A 23,965-nucleotide genomic window follows, 5' to 3' on the forward strand; every position below is an offset into this window, starting at 1 on the left:
CAGTACACATGGCAAAAAATAACGTTCTTAATGCCAATAATATGCATTCAATGATGATGAACCTATTTGATAAATATGTAAAGATGAAAAAGTGATCATATATTAAACATATTTTATAGTTATTATGACCAGTGTTTCTTGCACCAGAGAACATAAAGTGGAGTTACCAGCCACTCTCTGGTATATTTACTATCTTATTATAAATACTAGCATTTCCTGTGTGCTAATTGATGCAGTAAAATGAAAGCATGTTGAATCTATCCGGTCTCTGGTCAATTTGCACTGATTTCACTAATAGGCGTGTCTAGGAGGGGTGGGGTCTGTGTTGGTTGAGGTGAGAATAATTAGTCAGATGTTGTATAGAGTAGGACTGGAGAACTGGGTTTTTTGGATAAACTATTCCTCCAGTTTGAGCTGAAGAGTCCTTACAATGGTCAGGTAAGACAAGCACCTAAGGTTAATACTGTTTGCAATGAAATATACAATGGTAAAAAAATGTGTTCTTGGGTAATGGGAGTTGACCAGCAAGTCAGAGCAATGGACACCTAGTCACACAATCAACAGTCTCAACACCTGTGCATTAATACCAGCCTCAGACTCTGATCCAAATATATATATATTTTGTGTATGATCTTTCTTTTATCTTGGATAATGACTTTTTAATATTGTGAAAAAGAGAAAGCAATCTGGGGGGAAAGCATACAATTCTTGATTTTTAAAGACTGATTCAATATTGTGTTCTGACTGCAAACACAGAGCCCTGTCAATCATTAACTCTCTCCACCAGGTCCAACATGCACCAGTTCCTGTATGCTGCAGGCCTGTGTCTCTACCTGCTCCTCCCCACCATGCTCTGTGGCAACATCTCCAACCTGCTCTGCTACTTCAGCCCCCTCCTGGCGCCAGGGGAGACCTTCAATCTCACCGTGACCACCGAGTGCCCTCCCGGCGAGCTGTGTTTCACGGCAGGTGGTCACTATGGCAATTACAGCGCCCTGACGGCCTGGGGGTGCATGGCGGAGGGGAACTGCAGCCAGGTGCTCAGCCTCCCCTTCAAAGGGACCGTCTTCGCCATGCACTACGATTGCTGTGACTGGAATTACTGCAACTCCCTCTCCCTCTCCCGTGTCGCTGCCAAATCTGTCCCCCTCAGACTGATCCTGGCGGCTGTGGTCACAATGCTGGCCAACATGTGACTACAGTCTTCATGATTTTATTATGAATTATGCATCATTAATTATTACTGGTAGAACCATAAGAAATTATCATGCTTTTGATGGGGATATGCTTTTATGAATGAATGAATGAAGGCCAACCCAGTTGGTTGTGTCCATTTCTGTAGACTCTGCATTGAGTTCTGCTGACCATCTACACTACAGTATCAGCAGCACTGCTAATCAGTAGTGGACTACGGTTGTTAAATACTGAGCACCTAATTCACTTCTACATATCCGGTCTAGCCAGACTGAGATGTGTACCAAGGTGATGGCTGGACACGATTCCAACAGAATGAGCCATTGCCAGATGGGTTGACCTATTTTTAAAACGCGTGTTTTAACTATACTGTTTATGTATTTCTTAATAAAAATTCGGATGAACTGGAACCTTCGTAGTGGCAACCATGAGCCAACTCTGGAACTACAGTATTTAGTCAAGGGGTGTTGTATTGTGGCCTTGTAAACCTGTTGAGATGTATTGTGGTTTTTGGGCTATACAAATAAATATTATACAACGGCATGCAAATTTCTCGATTCTCATTGGCTGAAACAGTCCATTTACACGTATCTGGCACAATCCACGCTCCTGGTCCCAGGACCCGCCCACAACCGAATCACATCACTCCGGCGTGCGGATTTTTCGGAAAAACAAGATGGCGGACAATAATCTTTAACAAATGGATATGTTGATAGTGTCATAACGACTAAATATAAAGCGATTCTGTCACGGCGAATGTCTTAGTCCTTTAAACAATGTTGGATGATGTAATTGATGGGTCATGAGTCATTGTAGAACAAAATAAAAATCGCGTGAATTGATTGATTGATTGATTAATTTGCAATTTTTTTCCCCCTTCCCCTTCCTTGCCAGAGCTCATCTCTCACACTGTCTGGCTTCCAGACACACTCACTCGGTCGCATACACACCCCCCCCACACACACACACACACACACACATATACACACACACACACACACACACACACACACACACACACACACACACACACACAATGTCTTAGTTGCTTAAACAATGTTGGATGATGTAATTGATGGGTCATGAGTCATTGTAGAACAAAATAAAAATCGCGTGAATTGACTGATTAATTTGCAATTTTTTTTTCTTCCCCTTCCATGCCAGAGCTCATCTCTCACACTGTCTGGCTTCCAGACACACTCACTCGGTCGCATACACACCCCCCCCCCACACACACACACACACACACACATACACACACACACACACACACACACACACACACACACACACACACACACACACACACACACACACACACACAATGTCTTAGTTGCTTAAACAATGTTGGATGATGTAATTGATGGGTCATGAGTCATTGTAGAACAAAATAAAAATCGCGCGGATTGATTGATTGATTAATTGCATTTTTTTTTTTTTACCTACTTTCAATAGAAGCATCTAATCAATCATTCCAATAACCACTAACTTCATAATTAAAAACTAAAGAAAAGTTGGATGTGTTAGTTGGTTGGATGTCTTAGTTGAAAGGCAGTTGGATGTGTTAGTTGGTTGGATGTCTTAGTTGAAAGGCAGTTGGATGTGTTAGTTGGTTGGATGCCTTAGTTGAAAGGCAGTTGGATGTGTTAGTTTGTTGGATCCGTTGGATGCACTTCCGAACTGCTTCCACATGGAGGCAACTTGTCTCAATCATTCCAATAACACACAGTTGGATGTGTTAGTTTGTTGGATCCGTTGGATGCACTTCCGAGCTGCTTCCACATGGAGGCAACTTGTCTTTGTTGTTGTTGTGGGAACTACTTTTTCTGGCGGATGTTTTTTTCAATAAATCTTCGATTAATGTGTGTTTATTGTATAGCAATAAGGTTGGATGAATGTGGCAGTTGTATAAAAGCATTACACCACTTGCAGTCGTGATTTGTGAAAAAGAAACCATGCCTAGGGCTAGAGGGGTCTAACGACCACCCCTATGGTTTATTGTTCACAAACCACTCCTGCACGTGATGTAATGCTTAAATAAAAATTGCGCGAATTGATTGATTGATTGATTAATTTGCAATTTTTTTTTCTTCCCCTTCCTTGCCAGAGCTCAATCTCTCACACTGTCTGGCTTCCAGACACACTCACTCGGTCGCATACACACACACACACACACACAATGTCTTAGTTGCTTAAACAATGTTGGATGATGTAATTGATGGGTCATGAGTCATTGTAGAACAAAATAAAAATCGCGCAAATTGATTGATTGATTGATTAATTTGCCATTTTTTTCCCTTCCCCTTCCTTGCCAGAGCTCAATCTCTCACACTGTCTGGCTTCCAGACACACTCACTTGGTCGCATACACACACACACACACACACACACACACACACACACACACACACACACACACACACACACACACAATGTCTTAGTTGCTTAAACAATGTTGGATGATGTAATTGATGGGTCATGAGTCATTGTAGAACAAAATAAAAATCGCGCAAATTGATTGATTGAAATTTTTTTTTTTTACCTACTTTCAATAGAAGCATCTAAGAATGAAGTTCTATAGAAAGTAGGTCTGCATCCCCTTAACAATTGTGTGTATTGAGCCGTACTGTATTGTACCCATTCTGCATCTGGTAATACAATTTTCAATCAATCAATCAATCAATCATTCCAATAACAACCACTAACTTCATAATTAAAAACTAAAGAAAAGTTGGATGTGTTAGTTGGTTGGATGTCTTAGTTGAAAGGCAGTTGGATGTGTTAGTTGGTTGGATGCCTTAGTTGAAAGACAGTTGGATGTGTTAGTTGGTTGGATGTCTTAGTTGAAAGGCAGTTGGATGTGTTAGTTGGTTGGATGCCTTAGTTGAAAGACAGTTGGATGTGTTAGTTGGTTGGATGTCTTAGTTGAAAGACAGTTGGATGTGTTAGTTGGTTGGATGTCCTACTGAGAACAGTTGAATGCACTTCCGAGCTGCTTCCACATGGAGGCAACTTCTATTTTTTCCTTTTTTGGGAACTACTTTTTCTGGCTGATGGTTTTTTCAATAAATCTTCAATTAATGTGTGTTTATTGTATAGCAATAAGGTTGGATGAATGTGGCAGTTGTATAAAAGCATTACACCACTTGCAGTCGTGATTTGTGAAAAATAAACCATGCCTAGAGGGGTCTAACAACCCTCGGCTGCGCCTCGGGCCTAACGACCATTCCTAGGCATGGTTTATTGTTCACAAACCACTCCTGCGTGTGATGTAATGCTTAAATATACAATTCCATTTTTGGGGCTAGTATGTGGATCATTAAAAATTCACAGTGCGCTATAGAGCCATAATCAACTGGAACAATACATATAGTTTTAAAATGTGAACTGATGAAACTGATGTATAGATGTGATGGACTATTTTGTATTTAATTACCAATTGAAGGGTTACCCTTTCAGAAACAAGTTAGTATTTCATTGTATCTTCAATGTTGAGTTATCATTTCTGATTTCCTTTTTATGCTTTCAGTTTTTTCTCATTTGAATTCTATTACTAATTACATTCTGTGTTATTTTCTTAAGGACCCCAGGAAGACAGGCGGTCATTCATTTGACAGCTACTGTAATGGGGATCCTAATAAAAACAAAAAAACATCTCCCGTAAACTGACTAACGGACACACACCCGATCGGTTCCCATGGAAACAGAGCAGCCGAGAGCAGCATGTACTGTATGAGGTTTGAACTGTTCTTTATTTCCCTTTTTATAAGGCTGCTGTTGGGTCTCCCCGTCGTGGATATACATATATATACAGGAGATTGCTATACTGGAGTTACACTGAAGGGGAGAGGGTCCATATTACACAGACTTCAAAAAACAACACACACAGAGCCTCACCTCCAGGTATCAGAAATCAGCAGAGAAGGATAGGGGGGGGGGATTGGGGGGGTACAGTAACAGCACAAGAGAGTAGAGAGAGGGAGAGAGGGAGAAAGAGAGAGAGAGGGGTGGGAGGGGGAGAGAGAAAGGGGGAGAGGAGATGATGCAGTCCGAGAACCTGACTCGACTGCCTAATAACTTAACACTAGAAAATAACATACAGATTTCACGCACAGTGCATCTTTTAAATAGGTTACGTGGAGAACCATTTACCATAAATATCTGTATTTTCGGGAACCAACATATATAAAAAATAATAATAAAAAACGACAAAAGAAAATTGTTCAGTCTTTTACATTTGTCCTTTTTTTTCTCTTCCCCCCCCCCCTTCGTGCGATTCGTTCCTTCTCTCCTTCTTGCCGTGTGTGGGGGGCGAGGGGCTTCGCTCCACCCTCTTGCTCCACATCCGTTTCCAGATAAACAAGGGGAAAAAAAGAAAGGAAAATAAACAACCTGACTGCCCCCTCCCTCCCTCCCTCCCTCTCAAAATAAAAAAAAGCATAATGAATTAGTAGAAAACGAACGAACGAATGAACGGAACACCACAGTCAACTCATCACAAAAAGAACCCACAGACACACAGAACAGCAAGAACACAGTACTCTTTTTTTTTTCTTCTTCTTTTAGCATCTTCATCACCGTTTTACTCCTCTTCGGGGTCAGAGGTCGTGGCGTCCTCCTGCTGGGGGTACTGGTGTCAGTGGAGAGCTCCTCCCTGGCGGCTCAGTGGAACTGGGAGGCAGCTCCTCCGGTTCGGCTGGTCGGCTTAGCAGTGATATAATATTATCTCTCAACTTCACAGTGTGGTAGGAGGATGAGGAGGAAAGGGGGGGGGGGGGGGGGGGGGGTTACACGGGGGGTAAGTCCAGGGGCGGGGGGGGGTATCGCAATGGGAAACAGGAATCAGAAGAACCACAGCAACAATTAGAAAACAACTAGAAACCCGAAAAGTCCATGGCAAAAAATTGAAATAAAAAAATGGAAATGGCCGCCTTGTTGCTCCTTCCTTTCCGAGTCTCCTTCCCGCCAACTCGCGTGGTTGGGAAGGCCTTCATTGGCTGCAGCGTAAACTGATTGGATGGCCCATGGGTCTGCCGGAGGATGGGAGGGAGGGACGTGGGGGTGTTAGGGTGGTCTAAGGCTGACTGGAATCCATTGGTGGGGGGCGGGGGCAGGGCACTGGGCAGGGCACTATGTCGTCAGGATAAAGGATGTGGTGGCGGGTCGATGTGTGATTGGTAGGTCGTAGGGCGAACCCCATCTTAGTGGTTTAGGCGCGCTGTCGCAGTGCCCGCCTCTTGCGGCTGTAGTAGTGACGCAGGCCGGTCTGTCTGGCAAAGTTCATCATGTAGTTTTGTTTACGGGTGCTGTGGGACAGAGAGAGAAGACGAGAGACATCAGTGATCAGGGACAGAGCGCTGCAAAGATCTATGCATCCCAGTCCCCATGCGCCCCACTCTCATCCATGCACATACAGTACAGTACATACACACAGACAGACTCTAATGCAGCTCCTGCACTCTCACGCATTCAGTGATCCGATGCTGGCGTTTCCGGTCGGGTTTCAGCCACAACCTCAAACACTCAACAGCTGCATGACTCCTACAGTATAGACCCTTTTGTCGCCATCGTCATCTTGTAGGCAACAATGAGGCATCCGCGAACCAAAATGCGCACGCATCTTTTGATTTGATCATAGAATTAGCCCTTGAAAGGTGAAATAGGCACGTCATTTTTGTGGCTCATTGAGCATTAGAGCTGGGTCCGAATATTTGGTGTTTAATGCCTTTGCAATCCTGGTTAGACTATTTTTGCATATGACATGGCGAAAGGGCTGCACGATTCTTGCTAAAATGTGAATCACGATTTTTCTCTCTAAGCATTGAGATCACGATTATCTCCCATGATTCATATTTTTCGTCATCATTTTAAAAAGTTAAGTAAAAAGTAAAAAAAAAAATCATTAACACTTTAATCGCCGGAAACGCCGTAACTCGTCATTGCCCGCCATGCTCATTCTGCCGAAGACGCCGTAACACGTCTTTGATATCAATATTTCAAAAATCTGTGATCGAAATCATATTTCTCCTCCGGGGACCTGAGATATACTGCTGATCTCCACTCAACTCTCTAACGGTTCAAGAGCGCCATCTGGTGGCCGATCGGCAGATCGGCCAACAGGAAGTGACGCGCCAAACAGGAAGTGCTCATCCATATTTCGTCCGGGCACTCGCGATCATTAGCTGGACTCCATCTCGACACACTGGATAATCAATCGCTCGCCCTAACTCAATAAACAACGTTATTTGGACGTATATAGTATTATACAACCTGGAAATGGTTCATCTAGATCAACATCCCATAATCGAAAACTGTCTACTCCAAGCTGATCGTCCAACGGCGTGAGGAAGATACGGTAAGATCCAGCGTTATTTTCTAACGTGTTCCATATAAACTGCTCTGATGATCATATGACCCACACTAGGTGAATGATATAACGTTGCCCACGGAATTATAAACAACCCCCCGCCCATCCGGTCAACATCAGATGATACGTAGTAACTTCTAGAAGTACCTCCAGTTGAATTTTTTTATCTGGCACAGATCGCTACCAAACTGTATTTGATCATCAATATAATGCATTTGGGGCTATAAATCAAGTTCTGGAGAAAGCTGCAGAAAACGATAAAAACATACTTATACTTTAGACCATATTTTAGTATGAATATGTGAATGAAAAAGTATAACGTTGCTACACCCTGAACAATGGATATGGGACATTGAATGGGCCATAGTAATGTCAATTTAGCAATAGAATTTAAAAAGTTATAGCCCTGCAAAGAAGGGGAACTTCTCCATAGACAAATAGAGCTGGCTAGGGATGGTAAATTATGAATTCAACCATGGCGATCAAAGTGTTAAAAAAAAGTTTAAAATGTTTTAAAGTAAAAGAAAAATTTAAGAAATCGTCATAATTTAGAAATGAGATTGAATAGGTCTATGAATCGAGATCGCGATTTTATTTTTGATTAATCGTGCAGCCCTAGGCGAAGGTAAGCGAAGGTTGTCGGACGTTGTATTGATTTGATTCAGATTGTCCCTGGAGACCTGGCTCCGGGGGCCAAACGCGTCCTCATCGTTTGCATACAAACAATACAGTAACAGGGTCTATTGCTCAGAGAGAATGGAAGACTACTAGGAGCATCATGACACTACTCTACAGAACACATGAGGAGTACAGCACTGTACATAATGAGAGGCAGGTGAACATGATTGCACAGCTAACTATTATGTCTTCAGTGGCAGTACAGATGGTACCAGACCATGAGCACAGGACAGGACATGGGACAAAGAGCAGACACACTAGCACACACACTGGAGGGGGTTGGAGGTTGGGGGGGGGGGGGGGGTTGGGGGCAAAACTCTGACCACGGCATCAGTGAGTGTTGGAGGTCAGAGTTTGACAGCCGTTGCCAGAGTGAAGGAAGAGGAGAAATAAAAAAGGAGCTTAACAAGTTTACAGTTGTGACAACAGTGCAGGGTTGAGAGAGAGGGAGAGGATGTTGAACTAAGAGACACAATAAGAAAAGCTGTGAAGATCGCTCTTGCTTAGCCTGTTCATTGCCTCTTCCATCCAGCAGGGCGGTGCCAGTGAGCCGGGAGTACAGCCAGGACAGGCAGGGGCCTCTGCAAAGCAGGGTGGGGGCGTGGAGGGGGGTGGGGGGGGCATGGGTGTGTGTGTGTGTGTGTGTGTGTGGTGGGGGGTGAAGCTGGGTAGGTGGAAGTGAAAATGTAAAGGCAGATGGGAGGAATGGGGCTGTTGAATTGGAATGTGTGTGTGCGTGTGTGTGTGTGTGTGTGTGTGTGTGTGTGTGTGTGTGTGTGTGTGTGTGTGTGTGTGTGTGTGTGTACAGTATGCTTCTGAGGCTGGTTCTCCTATCAGAAGCCAGAGGGCGGTATGGAGCATGGAGGCTCAGGGAGCGTCATGGTGCCGGCTGGGGGGGGGACACACCGCCATGAGCAGAGGGCCGTACGGATCCACAAAGCCATGCACAGAACCGCACTGCACCTTGATTGATGTTGGTGTGCGTGAATGTCAAACAATTTATTTTAAGTTTGTGTAAGGGGGCCAATAGCAGGGGCCTGTGAATTTATATGTGCTCAGTGTTACCTGTAGTGTATACCTACAGTAGAGTATTATTATGTCAGCCGGGCCAGGAACAATAAAATGGTAGCAGGAGCACGACAAACATTGATATAGTGATGGATTACATCACACATACTGTACACACACACACAATGCCATTGAGATTTAGTCTGTATGTCAGAAAGTTATGTACAGCAAAAATAATCACAGGGAGGAAGGTTAAATCAATTATATATTTTAAATGCCAGCTACTGCTGCCAGCATTTCATAATACCCTCTTGTGGTCATACTGGTGTCATTCTGAGGTGAAATAGTAATACATTCACTTTTGCAACTACATTTATACATGTACCATTATCACCCCGTGAACACTATACCATCCACGACTGTTTTGGACGACAAAGTCATGAATATTGTTGTTGTTGTTGTTGTTGTTGTTGTTGTTGTTGTTGTTGTTGTTGTTGTTTGTTCTACTGTGAGAGCCGTCTCCTGTAATCTGTGAGTAGAGAGCTGAGTGTGGTTTCATTGGGTTTGATGGACTCGTCTGCCTGTGTCTGAGAGTCAAGTCGAGGGCGTGATGACGATGGTGCTGATCATGATGATGAAGGAGGAGGAGGAGGAGAGGGAGGAGAGGGAGGGGGGTGAGAATGGAGGGCTGAGGGATAGGAGGGGGAGGCGGAACACTTACCTGACGCTACAGCCATGCCAGAGGGAGCACAATACAGAAGAGAGCAGAGGTTAGAGCGCGAGAGGGGAGGGGCAGGAGGAGGAGGGGGCAGCTGTCTCGCAGAAAGGTCTGGGGGGGCAGGGACCCCGGCCTGGGGAGGCTGGGGGCCCTGAGAGGAGGGAGCAGGAAGGAGAGAGAGAGAGAGAGAGAGAGAGAGAGAGAGAGAGAGAGAGAGAGAGAGAGAGAGAGAGAGAGAGAGAGAGAGAGAGAGAGAGAGAGAGAGAGAGAGAGAGAGAGAGAGAGAGAGAGAGAGAGAGAGAGAGAGAGAGGAAAACAGTAGAGCAGGTGAGAAGTGGAGATGGATCGAGAATGGACGAGAGACAGCAAAAGAATGGAACAAAGATGGAGACAGAGAGAGAGAGAGAAAGAGACAGAGACAGAGACAGAGAGAGAGAGAGAGACAGAGACAGAGGAGAGAGGGGGGGGGAATACAGCAGTTGTCCATCCGTTGTATGTGTCAGAGCAGAAGAGAAAAAGACAGAGGAAAGAGGGGATTTCAGATCAAGGAAGGAAGGAAGGAAGGAAGGAAGGAAGGAAGGAAGGAAGGAAGGAAGGAAGGAAGGAAGGAAGGAAGGAAGGAAGGAAGGAAGGAAGGAAGGAAGGAAGGAAGGAAGGAAGGAAGGAAGGAAGGAAGGAAGGAAGGAAGGAAGGAAGGAAGAGAATGAAGTAAATGGAATTCGATGGTAGAACACGATGCATCACAAGCAGAGGATCAAACCAGTTAGTGATGTACGCAGCAGGGAGGATAAAGCATGTGATGTGAAAGAAAGGATCAAACAGGAGGAGGACGAGGAGTGAGAGGAGGAGCATGTGGAGGAGTGGAGGAGTGGAGGAGCGGTGAGCAGAGAAAGGAATAAAAAAAAAAGAGCAAATTGTGAGGATTGCGGTCATTCTTTATCAGTAGTCACCTTTGAAAACCGTGGGAGTGAGAGAGAGAGAGAGAGAGAGGGAGAGTGGGACAGGTCACGGCCATGCTAGACCAGGGACAGCTCAGATTAGGTGTGTGTCTGCGTGTGTATATATGCATGTGCGTGAGAACTCCAACTCTATAAATCAGACCTACACTGCATATTAATTACCTGTACATTAGTATTACAGTGCATTACATGACTGTTGAAATGCATTGGGTACAAACCCGAATGAACACTTGCCACCGCATAATGAGGGGGCCAATGCTCTATGATACTGGGTGTGTAGACCGATCATCATTAGTGTTCTGCAGGAATCTTGCATCTTTAATTTGACCATTTATTTTTATTATTGTGGCCGACAGCTTCTCTCATTACCCTGGGCCTGGGCTGGTGTAGGTACTGGATATGTTCGGCCTGGCTGATCAGTTCGGGGTCCGTTCAACGTTTATCACGCTGTTGGCTGTACGTGGCCTCACGGAGATAGCGTCAAATCCGTCATCGAGTGACTGAACTAGCTGACGTGAAATGGTGGAGCAAATCGAATTAACGTTAGGCCTACATGAGAAATAAACACGGTTTGTCTTTGTCACTTAAGTTTATGTTAAACCAGCACATGGGTTCACAAGTGCAAAGAAACTCTTAGATTTTGTGACATTGGCCCCACCGTTATGCTTTTCTGCTAGCGTGCTAATGTTAGCTAGCAGGCTAACGTGATGAATGAATTGGCTTGGCAGGCGCTTTTATTTTGAAGGCAAAACTTCAAGTTTCAAGTTTCTTTAATAGTTGTCATACAGAAGTACAGAATACTTTTATACAAAATGCTTCTTACTGTTTCACTCCAGAGACTGTGTTAGACAAGATAGTATGAAATAAAATAGTATAGCATGTAAAATAGAAGTAAAAATAGAGGTCACAGTGTTCAGTATAGACATATGTACAATGTTCGATGCAGAATAGAAGTAACTGAGTTACCATACAATATACATTATACTATGCAATGTACTAATATACAATACTATATAGTGCAGAGCAGAAATGGGATGAGGTACAATTTAGGTACAATTTACAGTAAGGTGTGCGAGTTGTAGTGCAAATCCTTTACCAATAAATATAAAGTGTAAAGTGTGTTTAGGTGTTCTAAAGTGTGTAAAGTGGGTGCTGCAGTGAGTTGCCCGTTTAAAGTGAGTGTGTGCGTGTGGATGTGTGTGCTGTGTGCATTTGATGGTTGCTGCATAGTGTTTATTGTTCATTGAGCAGCCTGATGGCCTTCTCCACAGGAACTCTTATTTAAGCTTAATGGGGAGGTGTAGTCTGACGTCACTTTAGTTTCCCGCGCGGTCCACCCGTATAGGGATTTATCATTGGGAACATTTATTATCGGCTAATATCGGTAATAATTCTGCCTCATGAACATTGGCAAGCTTTCCATTTTTGCACAAAATAAGTTCCCTTACAGTATATCACTAACATTATTATTATAACGGTAACTTTAACCCATAGCTAACATTACCTAGCTAAACGTACTAGACGTTAGCATTGTCTACTGTCCATAAGTTCCCTAGCAGCATACTTTGCATAACGGACCCCGGACTGATCAGCCGAACATATCCAGTACCTACACCCGACCATTAATAATGCCATCAATGGAAAAGTCATCCAGGTACACACTTTCTGCAGACCACTGACAACATGGTAGATGTGATATAAAGCAGCTGTGGTGGTTCACAGAGAAGCCATCCATGGATATATAGCTCTTCACAATAAAGCACACTGCAGTGATTGTTCCTACTCAACTTGCCTGACAGCGAAAGCAATGGATTAAGGTCACTACCGGTACAGGACTGGTAGTCTGATTGGTGAAGGCGTTGATCTGGATGGTAAGCAGCATGATAAAATGCACGTTGGTGAGAGTGTGTGTGTGTGTGTGTGTGTGTGTGTGTGTGTGTGTGTGTGTGTGTGTGTGTGTGTGTGTGTGTGTGTGTGTGTGTGTGTGTGTGTGTGTGTGTGTGTGTGTGTGTGTGTGTGTGTGTGTGTGTGTGTGTGTGTGTGTGTGTGTGTGTGTGTGTGTGTGTGTGTGTGTGTGTGTTTGGAGGGGGGGCCAGATTGGAGGGCTGAGGCAGGGACAGGGACAGACCTGGGGCTCTGTTGGAGGGGGCAGGGGCAGACTTGGGGCTCTGTTGGAGGGGGCAGGGGCAGACCTGGGGCTCTGTTGGAGGGGGCAGGGGCAGATCTGGGGCTCTGTTGGAGGGGGCAGGGACAGACCTGGGGCTCTGTTGGAGGGGGCAGGGACAGACCTGGGGCTCTGTTGGAGGGGGCAGGGGCAGACCTGGGGCTCTGTTGGAAGGGGCATGGACATACTTGGGGCTCTGTTGGAGGGGGCAGGGACGGATCTGGGGCTCTGTTGGAGGGGGCAGGGGCAGACCTGGGGCTCTGTTGGAGGGGGCAGGGGCAGACCTGGGGCTCTGTTGGAGGGGGCAGGGGCAGACCTGGGGCTCTGTTGGAGGGGGCAGGGGCAGACCTGGGGCTCTGTTGGAGGGGGCAGGGGCAGACCTGGGGCTCTGTTGGAGGGGGCAGGGGCAGACCTGGGGCTCTGTTGGAGGGGGCAGGGGCAGATCTGGGGCTCTGTTGGAGGGGGCAGGGGCAGACCTGGGGCTCTGTTGGAGGGGGCAGGGTCTGAAGGGGGGGGATCAGGGGCCCGGCTGCAGATACTCACAGAACGACTTCCACGTGGTCCAGCGCCCACTGGTCGTGTCCCGCTCCGTCATGGCGCGGCTGCCACCATCGCAGCATCACCCCTTTAACCCTCGCCTCTCTGGGGAGAACCACGGGAGACAGACAGGCCTCAGTGTTTTTAAGACCATTTCAAGAGTCAATATTTCTTATCAGGAGAAAAAACGACTAAAGTAGATGAAAGGGGTTGTATTAAAAAGAGATTATCTGTCTGTCTATGTATCCATCTATCTGTCTGTCTATGTATCTGTCTGTCTGTCTGTCTGTCTGTCTGTCTGTCTGTCTGTCTGTCTGTCTGTCTGTCTGTCTGTCTGTCTGTCTGTCTGTCTGTCTGTCTGTCTGTCTGTCTATGTATCCATCTGTCTGTCTGTCTGTCTGTCTGTCTGTCTGTCTGTCTGTCTGTCTGTCTGTCTGTCTGTCTGTCTGTCTGTCTGTCTGTCTGTCTGTCTGTCTGTCTGTCTGTCTGTCTGTCTGTCTGTCTGTCTGTCTGTCTGTCTGTCTGTCTGTCTGTCTGTCTGTCTGTCTGTCTGTCTGTCTGTCTGTCTGTCTGTCTGTCTGTGTATCCATCTATCTGTCTGTCTCTGTGATTGCCACTCACAGTGGGATGTTGTAGGAGACTCTCTGGGCCTTGATGAAGTCTTTAGGCTGGTGCTGGGCGATGACCTGCCAGCTCACACCATTGTTGACGCTGTACTGCAGCAGCACGGCCCGGTCCACCGTGTCCGCCTGGTCCAGAGCGATGTTACAGCTGTCTGTCTGAGACACGCTGCCTATCTGCAGCACAAACATGATCTTACTGCGAGAGAGAGAGAGAGAGAGAGAGATTATCGGCCTACCGATATTGGCATTAAAATGTGATATCGGAAAATATCGGTATCGGTTTTCAATTTTTTTTTCTTTTTTTTACATTTCTATAACCTTTATTTACCCAGGCAAGCAAGTAAGAACAAATTCTGATTTTATTTATTGTCAAAAGTATGCATAATGTTGTGTTAATTCCACAACAAGACATATGTAATGTTAATTACCTGAAATTATTCAGTTTTTTGGGGGGGGGAAACCCTGCATATATCGGTATCGGTTGATATCGGTATCGGAAATTAAGAGTTGGACAATATCGGTATATCGGTATTGGTAAAAAAGCCAATATCGAGCATCCCTACTTATTATACTGTGAAGTAATCTGACTTTTCTCTTGTCTGAGCTTGAGGCATGGCCAACAATAGCAACCCACCCCCTATCACAACTCAACCCCAATCCATACATCAGAAAAAAAAGGTCAGTGTTTGATGGGGTAACAGATTCTACCTTTAACTCTTTCTGCGCCATCCCTGAGAAAAGTCGGGTTTCGCCGCCATGCGTTGAGCGCCATACCCAAGAATTCTCTGGGTTTGATCCTTTGATATTTTTCCTTTGATCCCTGTTCTATACATTCAGCCGGAGCTCCCTAGGTCTCCCTGGCTCATCTGCCTACGTTGGAATTGCAATGACGATCGAATCTCACCAGGTGGCAGTATCGCCTACCTTTTGAACTGGGAACTGGGGATATCACTTGTTTCCGCCTAGGAGTGGATCACGACATCCTCAGATGCTATTCTTTCCTGTATGGTATCCCAATATGCCCAATATACACGAGTAATTGCGATCGCCATGGGATCGACTGGGATTTATTAATTGTTGAGTACTTTCTGACTGAGGTAAGGTCTATCTTAGGTAACCTGCTGGTGTTTTTTTTTTACGTAAAACATGCTTCTGTACCAATCACAGTGTTGTGTTTTACCGGACGTAAAACATGCTCGACAAACACGATCGCAGTCTCTAGTTAAAACGACCCCCCCCCGCCCTTGATGATTTTGTGAAGACACATACAGTATGCACATGGTATATACTTTTGATTTGGAAGTATTTGTGGTTTCAGGAGATCAACCAGAATGATTGGGCATATTGCATATAACGCGTCATATCTCGCGATCTATGAAAAAATACTGGATTATTTTGGAAAGGGGTGATGTTTAGCGTGTAATAGCGCACAAACTACACTACGTAGAAATTAACTGAGTAGTCAGCGATGGACTATGAACAATGCCTGTCAAATGAGCCATACTATTGTCTCCATAGCTATAATACAGAACACACGATGGGTCTGCAAACATCGCTAAAATGGTCAGTACAGATGGGGAAAGGGCGTGGCGCCCAATGAGTTAATGTAGATATCAATAGATTGTTTTGGCGACGTGTAGAAAGAGAACATCTTACACTAAATATCTCACACCTGTCCCTGTATAGTGGCTGTGGGTAGTTATTAATTGTATGTGTTTTGTAGTACCTGTACCTGGCTCGGGTTAGGTCCAGGGGTTTGGTGACGGCCTGCCTCATCTTACAGCCATTGAAATAGAGCGAGTCTCCATGGGCGTGAGGCGATAGCTGGCCACAGCCGCTGCCCACCCCCCCTCCCTGGATCAACTGCCAACTCTCCTCTGACACACTGCCAGACTCGAAGTTGTCCTTGATGGAGCTGGCGAGGGCACTGCTGGACAGGGAGCAGTCATCACCTGTAGGGGAGGTAGAAGGAGAAGAGAAGAGGAGGCAGAGAGAAGGGTGATGAAGTGAGGAGATGTTTATATTACTACGCACTACGGTTCACTAGCTCTAATAGCTTAAAGCTGCACTGGGTAGTTTTGAGAAGAAACAATTACCTCAACAATAACTAGTTACAAATGCTTGGATATTGTTTATAATCTCGACACAAATCCAAAATATCACCCTTTGAAACAAAGTGAACCAACACTGTGCTTAGAGGACGTTTCTTTGTCTGTTAAATGGTGGGTGGGTAGGTGCACCACAGCCAAACACATCCTTTCTGTTTACAAACAGTGCTCCTGAGATCCAGTTTGTATCTTGCAACACTATGTATTCAATAATAGTAAGTAAGTAAGTAAGTAAGTAAGTAAGTAAGTAAGTAAGTAAGTAAGTAAGTAAGTAAGTAAGTAAGTAAGTAAGTAAGTAAGTAAGTAAGTAAGTAAGTAAGTAAGTAAGTAAGTAAGTAAGTAAGTAAGTAAGTAAGTAAGTAAGTAAGTAAGTAAGTAAAGTGTATTTATATAGCACCTTTCACAGACCAGGGTCACAAAGTGCTTCACATAGTAAAAACATCAATAAAATGCAAAAGATAGCAGCATGGTAAAAGAAAATAATTAAAAACGTGAAAGATCAGGAAAAGCCAAAACAGATAAAAAGACATAAAATATTTACATAGAGCATAATTCGCCAAACGCCTGTTTAAACAGCACAGTCTTTAGCTGCTTTTTAAAAGTGTTTACAGAGACCACAGATCTAAGGTCCAAGGGCAGAGCATTCCACAACCTGGGGGCCACGGTTTCGAATGCTCTGTCCCCTTTTTTCTTCAATCTAGACAGGGGGAGAGCCAGCAAGCCCTGATCAGACGACCTGAGCGATCTGTTCGTGGTGTATGAACGCAGTAGGTCGCAGATGTAGGCAGGTGCCTGACCAAGGAGTGCTCTATAGGTGATGACCAGAACCTTAAAGTGAATTCTGAATTTGATGGGGAGCCAGTGAAGGGAAACTAAGATGGGAGTGATGTGGCAATATTTTCTGGACCAAGTCAGCTGCGTTTTGGACCATTTGTAGCCGGCCCAAAGTGGATGCATCGAGGCAAGTGAAAAGGGAGTTACAATAGTCCAGGCGGGATGCAACAAAAGCATGAATAATCATTTCCAGCTCTACCTGGGACACAACAGATCGGAGTTTGGCAATATTTCGTAGATGGAAAAAACAGGTACGTGTCAGAGATCTAATGTGGTGATCAAAGCGCATCTGCTGGTCAAAGATCACACCAAGGTTTCTGAGCTTGGGCCTCAGATTTGTTGAGAGGGTCCCCATGCATGTGGCAACTTCTGAGGTGACTTTTTCTGAGCCTATAATAAGAACCTCAGTTTTTTCTGCGTTTAACTGAAGGAAGTTGTTTGCCATCCAATCCTTGACAGCAGTCAGGCAGTCAAAGAGGGCAGATAATTTGTCAGTTTGTTCAGGCTTGAAAGAGACATATACTGTAATTGGATATCGTCAGCGTAGAAATGATAAGAGACCTCTTTGAATTGACTAATGATTACATCATACTTTATTTGGACTTTTCAGAGATTAGTCTCCCCCCAAAAAATTACCCGGTGCTTATCAAAGAGGTGCTTATCGTTTCTTTTTAGGAAATAACATATTCAGCATTCATGAAAGAAAATCATAAAAAACAACTACTCAACTAACAAAGTCTAAGACCAAACCGAGAATATGACATCATAACAAGTATAAGTAATATAACGGGTACAATATAATTAAAGGTAGAATCTCTAATGCCGTCAAACAGTGACCTGTAGGCAAAATAGTATTGGTATTGCACTTTTTTTTTTTTTTTATCCACTTTTTCTCCCATTTTCTATATTTTCTCCCATCCCAATTTAGTATCATCCAATTCAACCCTCCCCTGTCACGGACGCTGTTTCTTGCCTCCCACAAGCCGGCTGCAATGTGGACTAAGTCATACATAGCACAAGTCCCCTCCGGTACTTGAGGTAACAGCAGTCGCATCTTTTCACCTGCGCAGCTCGATCTCTCAGTGGCGAGGAGTAACGCGTGGGAGGCTCACGCTGCCCCCGACACTTCCTGATTCTACTGCGCAGGCGCACCAACCAACCTGTAGGAGTCGCTGTCCACAACGCCCGATCCCCACCCATCAGTTTCCCACCCCCTAATACGGCCAATGTGTATTAGTACGGACGACCAGCTAAACTGAAAGCAAATGTGGAGCGCTGGGCTCGAACTGACGAGCCTAACGTCTCCAGCATTTCGTGGCGAGCGCCTTGCCCACTACGCCACGTAGCCGCCCTGGTATTGCACTTTGTTTACATATTATGTTTTGGCCAAATGTGTGGGATGGAGTTTAGTAGCTTATTATACTATTAATTTCTCCAGACCTCTCTTGGTAGAGCCTAAGGTGTGACCCAGCAATAGCAACACCTCCCCTTGTCCCCTATTCCCACTAGATTCTACCTTTGAGTAATATAAGCCTTTATAACAGTCTAAATGCAAAGTATAAAATTAATAACCCTGATGGTTATTTCCATAGTTGACTATGTAAAGTGGCCCACCTTGGTGGCCCTCGTCACAGATGCAGACCGATGCGCTGGTACAGTAGCCATGGCCGCTGCACAGCCCTGGGCAGGCCTCCCCGATGTACACCTGGTCCACTCCCCAGCCGTGACGCTCTCCTGTCCCCTCCTTCTGGATCCAACGGAACTGGGTGGCGCTGGGAATGTACAGCAAGCCACAAAGGTTTAGTTACATCCGCCTTTGTGTCATCATAATATCTGTCAACCTCTGCCCAGAGATGGTGTGTGGTTAAGAGCTTCGCTTCTGGAACCACATGCCAACCAACCACACGGGTCTGCTGGCAGAGGGTTGAATCACACTAGAACCGTCTCTCCTGAGTCTCCCGTACTCTCTCTCCCTCTCAACCTTCCTACTGTCTCAGAAAAGAACAAGCACACAGAAACCTTTCTACCGTTAAACGCCCATATCTGTATGGTGATAAACCTGGATTAAAAAGCCTCTTATCAAAGAAACTGGTACACACATTGGACCACAAAGGACCTATGGAGAGCAGAGAGAGAGAGAGAGAGAGAGAGAGAGAGAGAGAGAGAGAGAGAGAGAGAGAGAGAGAGAGAGAGAGAGAGAGAGAGAGAGAGAGAGAGAGAGAGAGAAAAAAAACGTTTTCTAAAAACATTTTCTGTTAGTGTACAGAAGTTTAACCTGTAGCCCCTTGGTGTAAACTCACTAAGTAAAAATACCCCTGCTTCATCAAATACCCCTGCTTCACCAGGGATGAACTGGATATTTTTCAGGTAGCAGATTGGATTGAGCAGAAGTGCAGAGTGTGAAGTGCCTTTGTAGCTTGTGACCATGGTTCAGTGGTGAATATTCATGGAAGCCAAGGGAAGCCAAGCTTCCCCAAAAATATGACCAGTACAACATTTTTTTTTTTAAATATTTTCTTTTATAGTTTACAATAATAAGAAAATCATCTCTGTGTTATAATAATTGTCTCCCTCCTGGAGAAATTAACAGAACAAGCGAAACTGCACACACTCTCTATAACACTGAGGCAGCCCAGGTGCACTGCTGGTAGTATTATTTTGATTGACATTGAAGCCAGGCTTAGATGTAATTTTCTGGCGTCCCTTAACATATTATTAGCCAATAAGATTCAAGCTTAATTCAATGGGGTTGGTCTTAACGGCCCACCAGTCTGGTGACCTGGGGATTCCACTAGGATCTGGCTGCCTCACTCAGCCTGGGCGGCTGGGCCAGAAGTTCAAGACCAATCAAATCACATTAAAAGCTAAACGTGACAACGTCATCGCCTCGCGGCCTCGTTCAAAGTTTTAGCAGCTAGCAATCAATCAACAACAATGGAAGGTGACGGAGATCTTGTCGAGTATCTATTACTAAATGATTTCACTAAATACAAATTTGAACAACAATTGCTCATCAAAGCAAAAGGAAGGCAGACACCACAGCTCTGCATTGTTCAGGCAAGAGCCGGGAAGGGACAACGTACTTTTAACCCTTAGGAGTCGACAGGGCTTATTTCACCCGTCGGCGGAGAACAAAAGGATTTAAATATCTCACAAATGCTCAGGAAGTCCCGTTTTTCAGAAATCTGTAAAAATAGAACAAAGACAATTTCGAGTGCATATAGTGTAATCTATATGTATCCTTACTTGCTAAACGTAATACGACTTGTAAATATGTTTAATTCTTGCTAAATTGTATAGTTCTAAATGATCCCTGTATTCCCCGAACTACAACGCGTCACGTACATGCACGCGCGCACACACAAACAGCGCATAGGTGTTAATCACTGAGCGATCTAATATGCATATTCTTCAGCGCGAGAGGGGGGGGGGGGGTTGTGTTTCTCACTGTCTGTCGTTGATAATATAATCTGAAGAGGTCCTGCATTATTATTATTATCATTCTCGAGAATACACGCGGACCCGACGGAACGTTAACTTATGAATTAAAAGTAGTCTAACATGCTTTTCATCCTCGCCCGTGTATATACCCACGTCGCGCTAAAACAACATAACTACTGTATGGCAGAGACAGAGTGTGTGTGTGTACGAGTTATGAGTTATCTCGCAGTTCATTCAAGCGCGCTACGTGATGACAGCTCTCTATCTAGAGTAGAAAGGTGAAGCTCAGTAGAGCACACGCACACACACACTCTCTCTCTCTCTCAAACAGAGAAATCAAAAGAAATCAGTACATTACAGAAGGAATTTCTTGTACAGTCTTGTACAGTGGGTGACAATATTGTCACAAGGAAAGATGAAATTACATACCTAGGTTTCATCCTAGAGGCAAATCTTTCCTGTGACAAAATGGAATCCAATGTAATAAAAAAAGTCAAAAAGAAAGTTGCAAGCCATTCTGAAGAAGGTGTGTTCACACCGAAACGTCATGATTACAGGCTGCCAATAAATTTGGAAAAACCTGGAGTGCGTGCCTGGACATTGTTTCCCTATTTTTAAATAAAAAAAAGTCAACCAACGAACTAGATTCTTGTACCGGATCTCCTCTCTGGTAAACAAGAATACCCTGAAGGCTTATGGCGGCACACAATGTGATATGCAACAGTGTAGGTTAGTACATTCTGGAACGTTGTGTTGTCATAGTAGTGATGTCATAGCAGAACCTTCCAGACCTGCACTCATTGTATAATATTACTATACAACATATACTATTACTGCCAAGCAATGTGTGTGTGTGTAACTGAGGGGTACAATTCCCTGACTGTATTGATAAGTATGGTATCATTAAACCACTACCGCTTGATGTACTTTAACTTCTGGCCATACAGTACACGATGTCTAAGTATGATGAACACTTTCCCACATATGAAATCAGGTCCACACAAATATAACAGTCGAAGGTTTAATATAGCAAAAGGTATATACAACATTCACTTAATTACATTTATGATTTGAATGCACTTGTAAGGCAAATGAGTATTCGTAGGCAAATCAACACTGAATGTCCAATCTCTGGTTACGCAGGAAGCAAGTATACAACCTGGTTCTTTAGGGAACTATAGCGATGGTACTTAATGATTATAGCGGGATACTAAAGGGGTCCTGCTGGTTGTAAGTCAGTAGGGGGGGGGGGGGGGTTTGGAGAGCCGTCAGCTGCATCCCATCTGGCCAACGATTCCTGGGGAGAATTCAGGTACAGAACACAGTGCCCGCAGGATCTTGATCCACAGATGAATACACTTGGGCCCTCTTGTAGACGGTAGCTGTAGGCTGTAGGTCCACAACGAAGGAGAAGCGAGGCGGCCTCGGTCTGGGTTGAGCGCCGTCTCACCTGGGCTCCTCTCGGGGGTAATTCCAACACTCACCGGCGTTGGCTGTTATCCGCTCCACAAATCAAAGCACCCAAAGCAAATAGATATTCCATGCCGTATAGGCTCAGCAGTCGTCCGGGTAGGTAATCCAATGTGCAGGTCCCCCTCGGTCCTCGTCTAGAACTCCTCGGATGCAAGCACCACACGTGGTCTGCCCAGCCTGGTTAAGCTTCTAGATAACACGAGGAGGCGATGGGGGTGCTACTCACTTTAGAACTCGATACCGCACGATGCACCATACATAATAGACTATTATTAACTTAATAGAAATACGTCCCACTCGACGGTACAGTGCCAAACTATGACAATTCAGCTATGAATTTACACGAGGTCTCAATGCCTATTCTGGGGCCAAATAGGCCATACTGCACCACACGTGGGTCGTGGGTGAGGCTTCACGTCTGTTACTAGGTTGGAGGGTAAAGGACTAATGGACTAAAAGAAAGTTCTACTTTACTTGCGCCATATTTATATGCACGGTGAACAAATAGTACCATTCGTATTTCGGTAGCCGTATTCCTACGCGGAACCTGGGCTAGTTGGGACATGTTCGTCGGCACTATTGAACTTGACTCAAGGGGCTTGCTCTGCTGGTGCCAGGTTCTTGTCCAATGAGAGAATGAACTATTATGGGCTGTAGTAGACTAAAGGGATATTCAGTGTATATGTACAAAGAATATACAAGGGATATCAAACGATATACAAATACTATTAAATATATATCCATACAATAAATATATATATTCGGTTTAATCTGATCCTTCACAACAGTGTGTGTGTCTATCTATATCTCCCTATCTCCCTCTCTCGTCCCTCCATCTCTCCTCTGTATCTCCCTCTTTCTTTCTCTTCCTCTATATCCCCTCTCTCTCCCACCTCTCTCCTCTCTATCTCTCTTTCTTTTCTCTCCCTATATATCCTCTCTCTCTCCTCTTATCTCCCTTTTTCTCTCCTCTCTCTCTCCCTCTCTCACTTTCTCTGAAACTGCACCCACTCACCCACCCACGCAGATACACACACACATTTGAAATGTTTATTTATGTCCACATAAACAGAAGTACAAGGAAGCCTCATACAAAGGACATAAACAATGCGAGTGCAATCAGAACATTATGAAGAACAGTACAGGTACAGGTCTTTCTTTCTTTCTTTTCTTTCTTTCTTTCTTTCTCTTTCTTTCATTTCTTTTCTTTCTTTCTTTCTGTTCTGTTCTTTTCTTCTTCTTTCTTTCTTTTCTTTCTTTCTTTCTTTCTTTCTTTCTTCTTTCTTTCTTTCTTTCTTTCTTCTTTCTTTCTTTCTTTCTTTCTTCTTTCTTTCTTTCTCTCTCTCTCTCTCTCTCTAAAATACACTATACTGTAAACACAGTAAAATCATGGTAATTGTGCATATGTTGGGTATTGTATGGATACAATATAGCCACTACAATATATTGTATGGCTCTCACTGATAGTCTATCAGTGAGCTGGATGCAATCCTACCTTGAGGGGAGGGAACAGATGGTGGAGGTAAACGGTACCCCTATCCCCCCCCTCACAGTGAGCTGTGGTGTTCCACAAGGAAGCATACTAGGACCGCTACTGTTCCTAATTTATGCAAATGACATGTCATCAGCTTGTGACTGCAACTTGTTCCTGTTTGCGGACGACGACTCACGCCCTGCTGGTCTCTGACAAGAACAAAGTTACAGGTTGAAAAAAACCCTCAGCTCGGAACTAGGCAGAATCTGCATATGGCTCTCGCTGATAACAAACTATCATTACACATGGGCAAAAACAGAGTCCATTCTCCTTCGGTTCAAATAACAAACTCAGCAAGACCGACGGCTTCTCAGTTACACGTGGGTGA

The 23,965-nt window shown here is 44.5% G+C and overlaps 2 protein-coding genes across 2 annotated transcripts in view; one reads left to right on the top strand and one right to left on the bottom strand.

Annotated features, from left to right (window-relative positions):
• Positions 1-794: 794 nt before the first annotated feature.
• Positions 795-1,196, top strand: bncr (bouncer; the record flags this gene model as incomplete). The annotated part of the gene is made up of 1 exon (XM_084335294.1): positions 795-1,196. The coding sequence occupies one exon, from the start codon at positions 795-797 to the stop codon at positions 1,194-1,196; it is 402 nt and encodes a 133-aa protein (XP_084191420.1).
• Positions 1,197-6,116: 4,920 nt separating this feature from the next.
• reln (reelin) overlaps positions 6,117-23,965 on the bottom strand; it is a gene marked incomplete at its 5' end in the record, with an annotated part of 170,994 nt that continues 153,145 nt past the window's right edge. Inside the window, 5 exon segments of the mRNA XM_084335295.1 lie at positions 6,117-6,499; positions 13,631-13,729; positions 14,246-14,443; positions 15,980-16,199; positions 18,804-18,961. Coding sequence (XP_084191421.1) covers positions 6,403-6,499; positions 13,631-13,729; positions 14,246-14,443; positions 15,980-16,199; positions 18,804-18,961 — 772 coding nt within the window. The 3' untranslated portion in view covers positions 6,117-6,402.

This window comes from Notolepis coatsorum, assembly GCF_963971535.1.
Source record: "Notolepis coatsorum genome assembly, chromosome: 18".
NCBI lineage: Eukaryota > Metazoa > Chordata > Actinopteri > Aulopiformes > Paralepididae > Notolepis > Notolepis coatsorum.